A 13,950-nucleotide genomic window follows, 5' to 3' on the forward strand; every position below is an offset into this window, starting at 1 on the left:
CATAAGAAATGTGTGTAAAAATATAAATTATGAATGAAGTGATTAAATATCACTTAAATGCTTGATGATGTTGCAAAAAATCTACATTACAAATCACAGCTGGTGAATATAAGATTATTCACACATGCACAATTTGATAAGATATTATAGAAGTGGGACTGAACATCTGTATGGCCTAAAAAACATTTTTGAGGTTAATTCGGAAACATGGCTTCACTTCAATAAGGAGCATAAAATTGCACTGTGAAACAATGGAAAAACGGTCACGAGGTCTGATGAGTCCAGAGTGACACTATTCCAAAAGATAGGTGAGTCAGTATAAAAAGAATGCATATAAAGTGATGCACCCATCACGCATAGTGGTCACTGTACTGTACTCTGGAGGCAACGTTCTGAACTGTGATTGCTTCAATTGGTCAGGTCCAGATTCAGCAATGCTTTGTGGCAATAAAATGAAGACAGCGGACTACCAGAATGTCCTATTAATGTATTTTTTTTTCTTTGCTGATAGCACGGGCATATTCGAGGACTCAAAATGTAAGAATGGTTCTGACAGAATGAGGAATCATTTTCACACATTGCATGCAGTACATGCGGTTGGCAGTGTACACTTCTTCTACAGTACATGTTAAATATGCATATGATGGTATGGTGGCTTAGTGGTTAGCGCTGTTGCCTTGCACCTCCAGGGTCCAGACTCGATTCCTGCCTCAGGACTGTGTGCATGGAGTTTGCATGTTTTTCCTGTGATTGGTGGGTTTCCTCTGGGTACTCCAGTTTCTTTCCACGGTCCTTAGGCATGCAGATTAGGCTAACTGGTGTCCCTAAAGTGTCCGCAGTGCGTGAATACGCGTGTGAATGTTGCCTAAAGGTCCTACCAAGATCATAAAAATGGGAATAAACACAGTGTTCACCCCAACCCCCACTCAAAAGAGGTCAAGAGTCTCTTACTGACGTTATCCCCCAAATTTCACCTTCATTCTGCTTCTAAAACTTGCAGTGTGTTTAAAATATATAATCAAGAAACGGTTTCATAATGGAGAGGTCTTTGGTAAACTGTTGACAGAGATGCATGCATACAAACAAATAAGTAACAGGCTCGGCAAACACGAGAGAGAGAGTATGGACAAAATAACACTGGCATACTGCATGACCTGTAGGCCTAGTTCTTGTATTCCGGTTAAAGGATTTGGCCTAGTGAGTGGGAGTGTGCGCAGTGCATGTGTGTGTGTGTGTGCCTGGGGGGTGGGGGTCGTGCCTAAGCTTTTAGTGCACGCCCTTTTTCATCAGCCCGGGCCCGAAGTGAGTGAGTGAGTGAGAAGCGCGCGCAGCATCACCTCAGTCCGCGGAGCTCCGTGTGCTTGGCTTGACGAGGAGCAGCCGCGCGCGCATCACCATGCACCGAGCACTGCTGCTCCAAACTGCGACTCTGCTCACTTTACACGTCCTCCAGTGCAGCTGTCAGGGTGAGTTCGAGCATTTCCCCCCCTCGTATTAACAATTGCTGGATCAGTCGTTTATGTTAAAGTTTTATAAGGGAAAGTGCGCGCTGTAGCCTAAGAAGCGTACAAAAGTAAGAAAAGTCATCCTGAGCGACACCTCTATTCTTCTGCAGATCATTTGTGCGAATCGGGCAAAAAAGTGGGAAGCAAATTATTTTAGGGAAACATTGAAATTTTTTTGGGATATTCTGTTTATTAAAATTCGGGATTTTACTTTAGAAGCAAGACAATAGTTTAAATCCGTAATCCTTAGACATGCATTTATTAATTTTTTTTTTGGTTGCACTAATGCAACATGTATATCACATTTTGACTTTTATGATGGTTGGATCATTGTAAGCTTGAAAAAATAGCCTAACCATATTATATAAATGATTCTAATGCAACTATGACATATTTAAGAGCCTGAAAGATGATTGCACTTGTACGAAGCACCGTTATGTTCATCTGATGACACCATTACACACTCCCGGAGCTCCTAAACGTGCCTAATGAGGTCATACAGTGGCGTCGCGTTTAAGAAACCTTATCTGCGTTTCTGTCAGGATGCATTTCATTACTCCAGAGCAGATAATTTGTTAATTTTGCTTTCTTTTGAACAATCTTTAGTGTTTAAAGTGTAGTCCTGAATGTCCCGCGCACAAAGCCACCTCGCCTCGCGCTCCTCTAAATAAACTTCTCCTCGAGAACTTTTGCCTGTGCTTTGGCGTTGCTAGGTAACAGAGGAGAGCATGTGACTGACTACCAGACACTAATGCTACAAAGCTAACTCACACCGTAGTGCTCAGTATTAAAGAACAAAATAACTTATTCGGTTTGTTAAAACTGTGCAGTCTGCTTAGCTGTGTTATGTGTTTAATATTGACTTAAACATTGCAGTGGAACGTGTTGCTAAAGCTATCCGAGGTTCCTACATTGTAATCTGCTTTCCTTTTGCTTAGCTCTCAGTGTGTGTAAGCTCCTTAGTGTGCATCAGGCTGCTAAATACTGCTGTAGATGTTCCTTAAAAATGATCAGGGATCCTGTGGAACAAACCATACATTTTGAACCTGCTCCTGAATAGTGTCTGTAATTTACACCGGTCATTAGGATTATTTACATGATCTAGCATTTCGGCAGGATTTTCCAGGAGTCCTGGTCCCATACAAAATGTAATTTGTTCCCTTCTTGTAAGACACAGGTTTGAACAAATTAGCTACTTAAAAGTCTTTTCTGAGCTTAAGTTGGTGTATGAGAGGTAAAAAAAAAGCACTAACATAAACAGGACATTGGGTATTCTATGGAGAAATCAGAGTTGCAGTAGGAAGATGTGTCATAAAAGCTGGTCATATTATTGCTGTCTCTTTCACTTCTGGAACTGCATGTTGATACAATTTGAAACAAACACCAATCTGTGTTATTGTGTTTGCCTCAAACTTAAACTTGCAACCGTGCTTGATCTGCTCAGAAATGCAAGCCAGGACTGGGCTTTCTTAATCCAGCTTTATTTAGCAGGTGTTTGAGAGGAAATGACCAAAAGGCCTCAGTTGAGAAAGTCAGGATGTATTCTCTAACACGCTGAGTGTTGCTTCCGTCTGAGCCCTTAGTGGTCGTGTTTCAGACCTGGTTTGTGCTGTGGGTTAAAGTTGACAGTACTGGTTTGATCATTGATATTAATGAGTTATCTGTCACAATCAGATTGTGCGTGGTTTTCAAATTGTTTTAAGGTGTTGTGAAGGTGCCTGTGTTTGCACATTTGCCTGAATCACATGCACCTAAGAATTCATTTAGAGTTAATAGGTGACTGCTTTATGTAAAGACCACTTGTTGCTTATAATTCACTGTTACGGTTAGTTGAGCATTAATGGAAAACATGATGATGAATGTATTTTGTAACTGGAATTGTTTTTTTGCTTACTAACAAGATTATGAAAATGTTGAATATATAAGCTGTTAATGGTTTAACTTAATTGACTAGGTTATGCTTTTTTTTTTTTTTGCATTTGTAAGCATTTCTTCTGCATAGTAAAGACTGGCAAGTCCTGAGGAGTCAGTCTTTGATGGACCCTTGCCTCACTATGATCCACTATCCAAACATAACTAGACACAGGACACACAATTTCCTTTAATAGCGTTTAACAGACTTTAATAGAGAAATATTTAAAATTAGCTTGCTGATTTAATATATTGTTCATATATTCATTTCCATGGTGCAATAGGACATACCAATTTCAGCTTTTAGGAGAATGTGGCAAAACCTTTTTTTTAAAGTTTTTAAAAAAATATGTACAAAAGTTAAAACAGTTGGCAGTTACAAAAGCTTCTTATCCTCTGCCTATAAAGAGCACTCTTAGGACATGAAGTTATTTAATGGAACGGTAATATAAATTTATTTTTATAATGTTTTTCTATATTATGGTAGTAGTTAGTAGGTCACGTTTTGTTAAAAGTTGGTGCCAGACTGGTAATTCACCAATGTGTCTATGGATTGTTACAAAATGACCATGCATTCAAGGATTAAAAATACTAAAATGTGACATTAAAAATTCATAAATCGTTAGAAAATTATTTTAGTTAGTTCACTTGCTTATATTTTTATCAGTGGGTTTTACAGTGTTAGTAAGTCAATGTTACAATTCAGAGTTTAACACTTACAATAAATTGTCTGCTAAAATGCAGAAAATCAGCATTGCTGAACAGAATGACTTAATAGGCAGCTCCACTGATCAACATTGCTTTCCATTTATGCCAAAGGCCTTCTGTGTACCGCTGGGTCTTTTCAGTGTAGCTGCGAGAGGCAAAGTCAGTTGTTAAGCAATTGACTTCATTCGGCCACATACATTTCCATATGAAACGGGCGACAGCCCTCGCTCTGACAGCAAGGCTGGCTCAGGCACTTGGTGCTGCCCGTCTTCCCCCCACCATGTTCACCCAGCCACTTGCGACGCACCAAAACAAGGCGGCTTTGATGAAAGAGGCAGAACCTCTCCCATGGCCTCCACGAGCCTAGAAAGAGATGTTGTGGCTGGCAAGTGCCATTTTTTTTTAGAGGGAGGACAGAAAGATGGGCCAAGGGGGTCTCTATCTGTTTTTTTATAAGGAAGCTCTACTGTATTCCTTCATCTCACTATCCCTCTCTGTGGGCTCCTTTAGTGTACTGACACTTTCGGTTATGGGGCTACAGGCCAGCCAGCCGGCCCATTGTGCTATTGTTATCACCCAGTGGGGTCTAAGCCTATGGGAGGCTTCATTCTAATGAAAATTCCTCTGCTGCTGCCCTTTGTGGACTAGTGGTAGGGTGTCCCCCTTATCTTTCCCCTCAGATAATGTTGGGGATTCTCGCCTGCTGTGGGTTTAAGTTGGCTAATTAGAAAAAACATGGTCCAAAAGAAGGAAGAGGGGCGCAAAAAAAAAAAAAAAACACTAAACCAACAAAACAGTCCAAGCTAAGGCATTAATGAAGGAAGAAAAACGCATATACCCCTTCAACGGGGCAAAATCATTTGCATAATACAAGCCTCTCTCCGCACATGGACCAGAGGGACAATTATGTTGCTCTTCTCTCTTATTGTTGCCCTTCACAATAAGGGACAGTTCTATTTTTTAACCTAAATTAAGCCGTTGAAATAAAATCCCCCTTGGGCCCTCTTGACAAATTACTAAAATGACTGTTAAGTAAAGGGTTAGTTTCCCTGAAAAGTTCTACCCAGGATGTTGCTGTTTAAAAAGCACATTTGCCCGCCACCTTTCCCAGCATGGATACTTTTAGGAAACACTGGCGTTATTTTAAAGGTAGCAGCAGATACATTTCTCTTTTGGCAAAGTTAGGTTAAAGCTGTTAACCTAATGTATAGATGCTGAGCTTGGACATAAGTCTGTAATTCCTAGTTGAGGACAGGAAAACCTCTTTGGTGAGTTTGGAGTTTAATATTTGAAATAGTCTGCTGCTTGAGACTTAGACTTTATAACAGAAATACGCTGGATTTTGTTTTACCCAGAGCATTATTTATGACTAAAATGTGAAGCATCTCTTTAAACTTTTTTCTTCAGGCTTATTCAGTGTAAGGCTCATATTCCACCAGTGCTGGCAAGATGATTAACTCCAGTTGTGTGACTTATGCCAGTGAACTAGTCCTGCTCTGCCAATGCCGTGTGTGCCAGTTGTCTACCTGTGTGTTACAGACGCTGCTGAAACCTCCGGGATCGTGTCCCCTAAACAAAGCCTGCCTTTGAGTGAGCGGAGGAGCAATTTTATCATTAGTAAACTGAGCAGGAAAAAGGCTTGCTTCCCAATTGGCTGCTGGAGGAGTTAATTGGAAATCCATTTGGCTGGCATGCTTTAAGAGTACTACAGTAGGTTTGCTGTAGTCTTGTTAATGCAAGTCAGGACCTCTCTAGATATGGGCATGACTTCACCGTTATGTTTTCTGAGGTAGTCTGAGCTCCGCCTCTGCATTTCCCTAGGATGGTACCTATAAATATGAAAAGGAGATGAAAACCTCTCAATTCTTCGTGATTGACCTGGTATAAAGACTTGGTGGCTTTACAATGGTCTTTGTAAAATATTAACAGAGAGTACTTTGTTTTTGTTCCTTTGGAAAGATTTTTTTTTGTTAAAGTTTATATTATGTAATTAAAATGTGTCCTTCTCACAGTTCTCTAGACGTATACAGTAGCTGTATTACAGCAAAGAAGCAGTAAGCTGTGTCAGCTGAATGGTTCGACTTTTGCTGGGGATTTTTCGGCTAAGTTGCTGGGAGGCTAAATGTCAAATGCTGACCTCACAGCACAGCCTTTTTCTGAGTGTTGTTCTTTGGCCGCTCTTAACACACTTAAGCTTTTTGTCTTTTCTTAGTTCAGTGAACAGCAGGTTTCAGTGTCGTTTTTTTCAAAATGTTTTAAAGGTTTTCCAGGCTTAATCGAAGCTATAGCAAACATCAAATAATAGGCTCACCAATTTATAGTCAAGCATCTTTAATTGTTATGGCTCATCAATGAAGTTAAACTATTGCATCACCTCATATTTTGGTGTATTTATTTGTACAGAAATTGACCTGTGGTGGAGTCCATACACCATACATCGAGAAGGGGTAGAGAAGATGACTAGCGGTGCCATCACTGGTCAATAAAATCTTTAAATCTTAAAAAAAAAAAAAATTTTTTTTATTAAGAGCTACTTTAAAATAGGGATAATAGACCAATCAGAACAAAAGTCCGTCATGTAAACACCTCTGTTGGAACAGTCTGATTTGATGTGGACTGATCAGAATGCGTTTTCAATTATCTTGATAGGGTTGGTCTAAGCCTTTGATAATTGGTTGAACAGGTTAATATTATCAATGAAAACGTTGAATCTCTCTCTCTCTTGTCAAAATATTTTTTTTCTGCGCATTTGCTCCTTAGTAGGGGTAACATTAAACTGTGTGATGGGCTTCCTGGAAGTAAATTTTGCTTTTATTTCTGATCAAATTTCGTGAGATCCCACCTGTTTTTACTTTCCTTTCCTTTGGCTGTTACTGATTGGCTTGCCCTTTAATATGGGGTAAACTTTTTAACCAATCATTGACGAGACTGAACCGGACGGACAAGACAGACTTTCTCAGAAATGATAGAAAGCCTAACCTATCCTTAAAGTTGGAGAAAAATGCTTCGTCTTCTTCTTATTATTTTATTATACTTTTTGACAAATTATATCCTTCACAGCAGCCATTCCCAGATAGCAAAATTATCATGACCCAGTTCTGGCCCAGCTCTACCTCGGTCATTTGGCTAACATACCTCATGGAATGATGGCCCATGGGCTGACCTGATTGGTCAAAGGCCAGAATAATATTTATGGAGTCTACAATTTTTGAAACAAATAATAATATTGTACACATTATTATCAAGATATTTTTAACTGAGCAACTGAACAACTGAATGTTTGTTCGGGGAGAAAAGCATCTAAAAATTCAAAGCAAGCATGTCCTTGAACTTTTCTAGAATTTGTGTTCTTATAAAATATTATTATTATTATTATTATTATTATTATATTATTTTCTGTGCTGCAAGTCGGACAAAAGAGCCACATATTTGCCAGAAGTGGCTTACATCTAAGCGCTACCTGGGAAACCTCTTTGCACATGTCAAAAAAGTTAAATTCTAATTAAAAGTTTTGAATGTAAATGCGTATCTTTTCAGATAATTTTTATTGGAAACAGTTACGTCTAATCTGTAATCAGGATGATTTTAGCTGGAAATATTGTCCATGTAAATGTAGCTACTAGTACCACCCTAAAGGAGATTTTCCAATAAGAGCATGTCCTGAGGTGTATTATTGAATCACCACAATTAGTTGATTTCAATTTTTTTTGACCTTTTGACATTTTACACTTACAATGATATGAAATATCCAAGAGACAAATTCTTTTTGTCTTATGCTTAAGTTATAGTAGCAGTAGTAGTTGTTCCTTCAGGGGCCTCCTGGTTTTCTCTCTTGAAGTTAATAAGACATTAATGTTGCTCATCATGTTAGCAAGAAACCAGAAAGCACAAAGTCCTCCGTCCTCAAGACTTGGCAGAAAATTTGCCGACGCTCAGGCTTCTACCAGTGTTAAATGATCGATTATATAGGTCAACTGGCGTGCATGTCAGTGTGAATAAGTTCTTACTTTTAGAAACAGTAACATATTAGAGTCAGTGCATTAATATAAACCTTACATTTGAATTACAGCCAACACTCTGGTCAGAACAGCCCTGTAATAGAAAATGTTTTAATCTTAGCTATATGGAATGGACAATGGAGAATTTAGAATTTTTTTTCCTAGTTTACAAACTTTCAACTCAAAGAATTAAGATTAAGTATTTAAAAGACCTAAATCAAGATTTTATTTTCTGATCAATGGCAGAAAAAAACATGTTTAAAGGTAGCCAGTGATAAGACACATTTACACACCAGCCCCTGACTTTACCCACCTTTCTTCAACTTCCATCTCCCTTCAGCTTTTGGAATTTGGGTGTCAGGGCTGTGGTACCATCCGGTACCACTATTTATTCCAATTACGTTCCTGACAAGGAACAGCATGCACCATTAATCAGAGTGTCAGTGAGAGACAATCAAAATCATGCAATCCGTTTTCCAGCGGCTCTGATGGAGGCCTCCTCTGTTGAACTATGCTGCCCCAGTCGATATCTTGCAGAGCCAAGCAGGGAAGGTAGAAGGGTGGTACCTTATCTCTCGAGATGCCACTCACAGACAGAGATCAAAAGGAGGGATTGGGAAGAGAACAGCGAGGGGTGTGTGAGTGTCGGCTGTTTGGCCGGCACGCTTTGCTCCGCTTCTTGTCAATGCTCTTAACCGTGTGCTTCATCAATAGCAACCTTCACCTCTACTTTCACTTGAGGAGGACTTATTAAAGGAGTAAAGAGTGCTATCCATTTTGTAAATGTACTGTATGATAACCAGAAAAACCTTGTTATAGCGGGTGCTGATTTAGAATGGCTTGTATGCAGTGTGAGAGTAAATTTTTTTTTTACCTCATATTGCCAATTCTCAAATTTTTTTGACAGTTTCTGGTAGAAGTAAATTATGAAACTTAAGTGTGTTTTAATGTCTGTACAGGATCAAGTTGTGAAATTGGTCAGTTCCGCTGTAGCACAGGCAGATGTATCCCAGCAGGCTGGCGCTGCGATGGCACAGCAGACTGCGCAGATGATTCAGATGAGATCGGCTGTCGTGAGTAACTCTCTAAAACCTGCTCTTTTCTGATATTACAAATCAGTGCAGTGCAGTAAATGGGTGTGGAAATTAATCAACAGCAAGGATGTGTGATTTGGCCTAATTTGAAGCATAGTTACAATAACACCCCAAAGTGCATTATAACAAGAACAGAGGAAAGTGCTTTACCCCTTAATTTATTTAATAAAGAATGACACATTGCACTTTTTATTATATTATAGTTAATTGTGTGGAATACCATTTATATAATAGTAGCTATAAAAAGTTTATTCATCACCAACCAATTTTATTCTGTTTTGAAGGTTAAAAATAAAGCTTGTTGTGTTACAAAGTTACAAAGTATGTAGTTATGTTATAATGTATAAAGTAATATCTTCTGAGTCATGTTGTTAATAAAAAAAAGTGTCACTATCATCTAACCAATTATATCTAATAATTTAAAGGTGCTGAGGCATTAACAGTACAGGAATAATTCATCAAGATAAATTATAAAAAAAAATAAAAATAAATTGAGTCTAGGAGCTTCAAAAGTTTTATTCAATTATAAAAATTATAAAATTTTTCTCATATAAAAAAAATTGGTCTGTTTTTATTTGAAAAGAAGTGGAAGGAGCTGCCTTGAAGCAAAACGTTTGTTTTATATGAAATTCCTGACGTGTAAGCTCTGTGTAAAGGTTTGTCTGCACCTCCTTCCTTGAGTTAATTAAGCAGCTTTACTGTGTTCTCTCAGCCCAATCGACCTGTGAAGCAGGCCAGTTCCAGTGTCTGAGCGACGGCGAGTGTATTTCAGTTCACTGGGTGTGTGATGACGAGGAGGACTGCGAAGATGGCTCAGATGAGAGACAGCACTGCCGTATGTCATCTCCTTCCTCACCATTTAATTAATGTAAAGGAATGTAATTTCCTTCATCCCTTTGAAACACAAGAACCTCAGTGTGTGGGCTATAGAAGCTAAAGGGCAAAGTGGCATGTCCTTTGGTCTTGTTCATGTTTATATAAAAGATCAGAATCCTTGTATTATCTAAGTTAAGGACCACCCAGAACATATATATTAAAAAATGTGATACTTGATCTTTTTCTTAGCTGGAAGGACCTGTTCCAGTACACAGTTCACCTGCACAAATGGGGTATGCATCCCAATCGAGTACAGGTGCGACCGTCTGCCTGACTGTTCAGACGGGGCGGATGAGAGAAACTGCCGTAAGTCCACTACATCTACATTCCATTTACATTACATTCTTATCCAGAGCGACTTACATTTTTATCTCATTACACATCTGAGCAGTTGAGGGTTAAGGGCCTTGCTCAAGGGCCCAACAGTGGCAACTTGGTGGTTGTGGGGTTTGAACCTGGGATCTTCTGAACCGTAGTCCAATATCTTAACCACTGAGCTACACCTGGCCTGAGCTACCCCACTACCAGTGTTTTAGATGATAGATTCATCACTACCATAACAGGCATTTTAATCAATTTGCAGTATTAAAAGGCTTGATGACTGACAGAAATCATTATAATATGCTTTTTGTTGTGAGAAATTAATTTCAGATTCCTTGCTGGATTAGTGAGAAAGTATGTTCAGACAATATTCCAAAAATTCTTGGCGCGCACCATTGCATGCTATATATTTATAGAAGTGAATATCTTTGAAAACATAGCATTTATGGGTGTGTTGTTAAGTTTTATCATCTAATCCTGAGATCTTTGCTTCGGAGGAACATGCAGGGTTGTCATTATCCACCATACGCTGCTGTATTGTATTACAGACTAATTATATTTAATGGAACAAATGAGTGATGGCTGGAACTGGACTCTCTTTCTCTCGTTTCCAGACTACCCAGAGTGCCCAGAGTTGAGGTGTGCCAGTGGGGCATGTTATAACACGAGCCAGCGCTGTGACCAGGTGCTCAACTGCCGAGACAGCTCTGACGAAGCCAACTGCAGTGAGTGTCCTTCCTTGGCAGGAAACACACACACTCCTCATGCACTCTCTAAATCTCTCCTCAATATTCCAACAATTTTGTAATACACTCGTAATACACATGCTTGTGCTACACCTGCTAATATATGTATATATTTTTCTTATATATATATAAACTTGCTTAATATACTCACTCCGTTGCTTTTTATAGATTATATGAATCACTTTGTTTTCTGCAGCTCAACGATGTACTAGTGGCCAGTTTCAATGCAATAACGGAGAGTGTATTCCACGTGGTTATATCTGTGACCATGATGATGACTGTGGGGACCAGAGTGATGAACAGAACTGCAGTAAGTACATCACTGTTACATTAATGGCACTCCTGATTGGGAATGAAACAATACCTTAATTTACTGACTGTTTTGCGATGGTTTTTTTATTTCAGCTTATCCTACATGTAGAGGAACTTACTATACTTGCCCCAGTGGTCGCTGTATACATCAGGTCTGGTTGTGTGATGGAGAGGACGACTGTGGAGACAATGCTGATGAGCGAGGCTGTGGTAGGTCATTTTTTTTTTTTTCTCTTAGACTTTTTAGTAATTCAGCACAACAACATCAATGTAGTGTTTTGTGAAGTTTTCATAGTTTCATTCTTCATATAAAGTTTTAGATTTAATAATATTCATATATTTAAAAGCAAAAGTGAACATTTCATTGTTTTTAAGTTACCTAATACAAACACATTATTTAAACACATGAAAATCTAAAGTTTCTGTGTAAATAACTTTAGGAATAGGCTCATTAAAAGCATGCTACAGTATGTATGGAATATTACATTTTGAATTACAATTTTATTTGCATACCAGGTTTGGCAATATACATTGTCACAAAACAGGTTTATATCATTTGGGAAGTAGATTTAGATCCATAATGAGTTATTAATAGGAGACTTGCAAATACTGGGGGTTAATAAAAAAAAAAGTACAGAATGTCCAAATTATTAGGTTTTAAGATTAATTAAAGAATACAATACACTTACCGGCTGGGCCCGAACCACCGGGAGAGGCAATACACACACACACACACACACACACACACACAAACATGATGTAGAGAGAGACAGAAAGGCGTAAGGAAACACATTTGCATTTTCTGGTTAAACAAAAGGGTTCCAGCAGACATGAGTTGTTTGGATGTACAGTATGTTTGTCTGGATACAGGTTATAGGAAGTCTTACCACATAAGGAGTAAGGAAGGGCAATACAGGGCTTGTTTTATGGGCTTAGGAACCTTTTCATCATATTATAATACCTTATACTGGGTAAGCTGAAATAATAGTAAGCTAAAATAATCAATATAGTTTAATATAAGTAACAGGAAAACATTACTTTGGATAAACACAGAGCTGGGATAAGTTGAACATGACTTGCAGAAATTGTGTTGTGTTAACCTGCGAGCCCTCAGCTACACACGAAGGTGGTTGCTGTGAACAACATGCTCCCTTCTTAGTCATTTATACTCCAGACCACCATCCAGAGCTCTTTAGGACGTCTCTGGTTTGCACTAGAGGCCTTGTGCTTTGAGTGGCTGGGTTAAGCACTCGCGACTCCCATGTGACCCTTTCAGAGGGTCTACTTCACATGATTTAAAGTGACAGTGTTTTCCCAGGCAATAGAGACAATGCCAAGCTGCTTCTTATTCCAATGTAGATAAGGGCTTTATTTTAAACCTCACACATTGTTTGCGTTTTTATTGTAGAAAATTGTGTCACCTTTTCAGTGTTTTCCTGATGATTAGTTTACTGCTCTTGGCTCAGTGCTTTCAGTTTTGAGTTAAAGAAAAATAAATGTAACGAAATGTTACTTCATCCATTTATTCATTTATTTGCCATACCGCTTATCTTGTGTAGGGTTGTGGGGAGGCTCCCCCAGGAAGTTCAGGCCAAGCCTTTAATCATGACATATACTGTACATTACTGCACAATGAATTTCTTTATCTTTACATATCCCAGCTTTGTTAGGAGTACAGGGTCAGCCTTATACGGCGCCCCTGGAGCACACAGGGTTAATTTCGATCAGTGACTCAGAGCCTTAACACACTAAGCTACCACTGCCCCCTGGTTCCTCTCAAAGCAGGGGAATGCATTAATACTGTAGCTTATCACAGGGCACTGAAATGTAACATAATTCATATGTATATATTTTACACATATGTAATTATTTTATACATTCTGGATATACATATAAAAAACATGTAACTGTTTAGGTTTATTGGTTTGTCTCTAATGGGCAAGCTGGAGGCAACCGTGGCAAGCAGAAATCTCCCTAAGGGGACAATGAAGAAACCTAGAGAAGAGCTAAAATCAAAAAGAAAGCAGACTGATGAGTGATACTGGATAGCATGACCATAAATAAATATTTTCTTTAATTGTGTGGTACTTGCTAGAGATAGAGGGGGAGGGGGTAGGATCGATTCAGTGATGTAGTGTGATTCTTTTGAGTGGCGATTCATACATTGACGCCAAAAAACCTGACTCTAAAATAGATTTTTTAAAATTATGTATTCCTTTAAATATATTTGCATTTTGAGGTGATAAAATGTTGCCGTTCTTCTAAAATGCTACATGTGGTGCGCGCTAAACAATTCACACGTTTGCAAGCAGCACAGCATCCTGGGTGGTAGGAGCATATTATTTGCTAAGTTTGTTTAGAATTGTAACAAAATGCAAAAAAAAAAAATTCGTATTGTATTGGGATATTTATAAAATCGTGACACTTACAGAATCGCAATACAAATTCCCATCCCTAATACATGCCATATAGCATAAAG

General features: G+C 38.6%; 1 protein-coding gene across 2 annotated transcripts in view; it reads left to right on the forward strand.

The window, feature by feature from the left end:
• Nucleotides 1–1,364: 1,364 nt before the first annotated feature.
• Nucleotides 1,365–13,950, forward strand: part of lrp2a (low density lipoprotein receptor-related protein 2a) — a 74,061-nt gene continuing 61,475 nt past the window's right edge. For both annotated transcript variants that reach the window (XM_053496351.1, XM_053496352.1), the window contains exons 1-7: nucleotides 1,365–1,466; nucleotides 9,082–9,195; nucleotides 9,929–10,051; nucleotides 10,282–10,398; nucleotides 11,028–11,138; nucleotides 11,356–11,469; nucleotides 11,565–11,681. In XM_053496351.1, coding sequence (XP_053352326.1) covers nucleotides 1,397–1,466; nucleotides 9,082–9,195; nucleotides 9,929–10,051; nucleotides 10,282–10,398; nucleotides 11,028–11,138; nucleotides 11,356–11,469; nucleotides 11,565–11,681 — 766 coding nt within the window. In that variant the 5' untranslated portion in view covers nucleotides 1,365–1,396. The remainder of the gene's footprint in view (nucleotides 1,467–9,081; nucleotides 9,196–9,928; nucleotides 10,052–10,281; nucleotides 10,399–11,027; nucleotides 11,139–11,355; nucleotides 11,470–11,564; nucleotides 11,682–13,950) is intronic.

Source organism: Clarias gariepinus, chromosome 5, assembly GCF_024256425.1.
Source record: "Clarias gariepinus isolate MV-2021 ecotype Netherlands chromosome 5, CGAR_prim_01v2, whole genome shotgun sequence".
Taxonomy (NCBI): Eukaryota; Metazoa; Chordata; class Actinopteri; order Siluriformes; family Clariidae; genus Clarias; species Clarias gariepinus.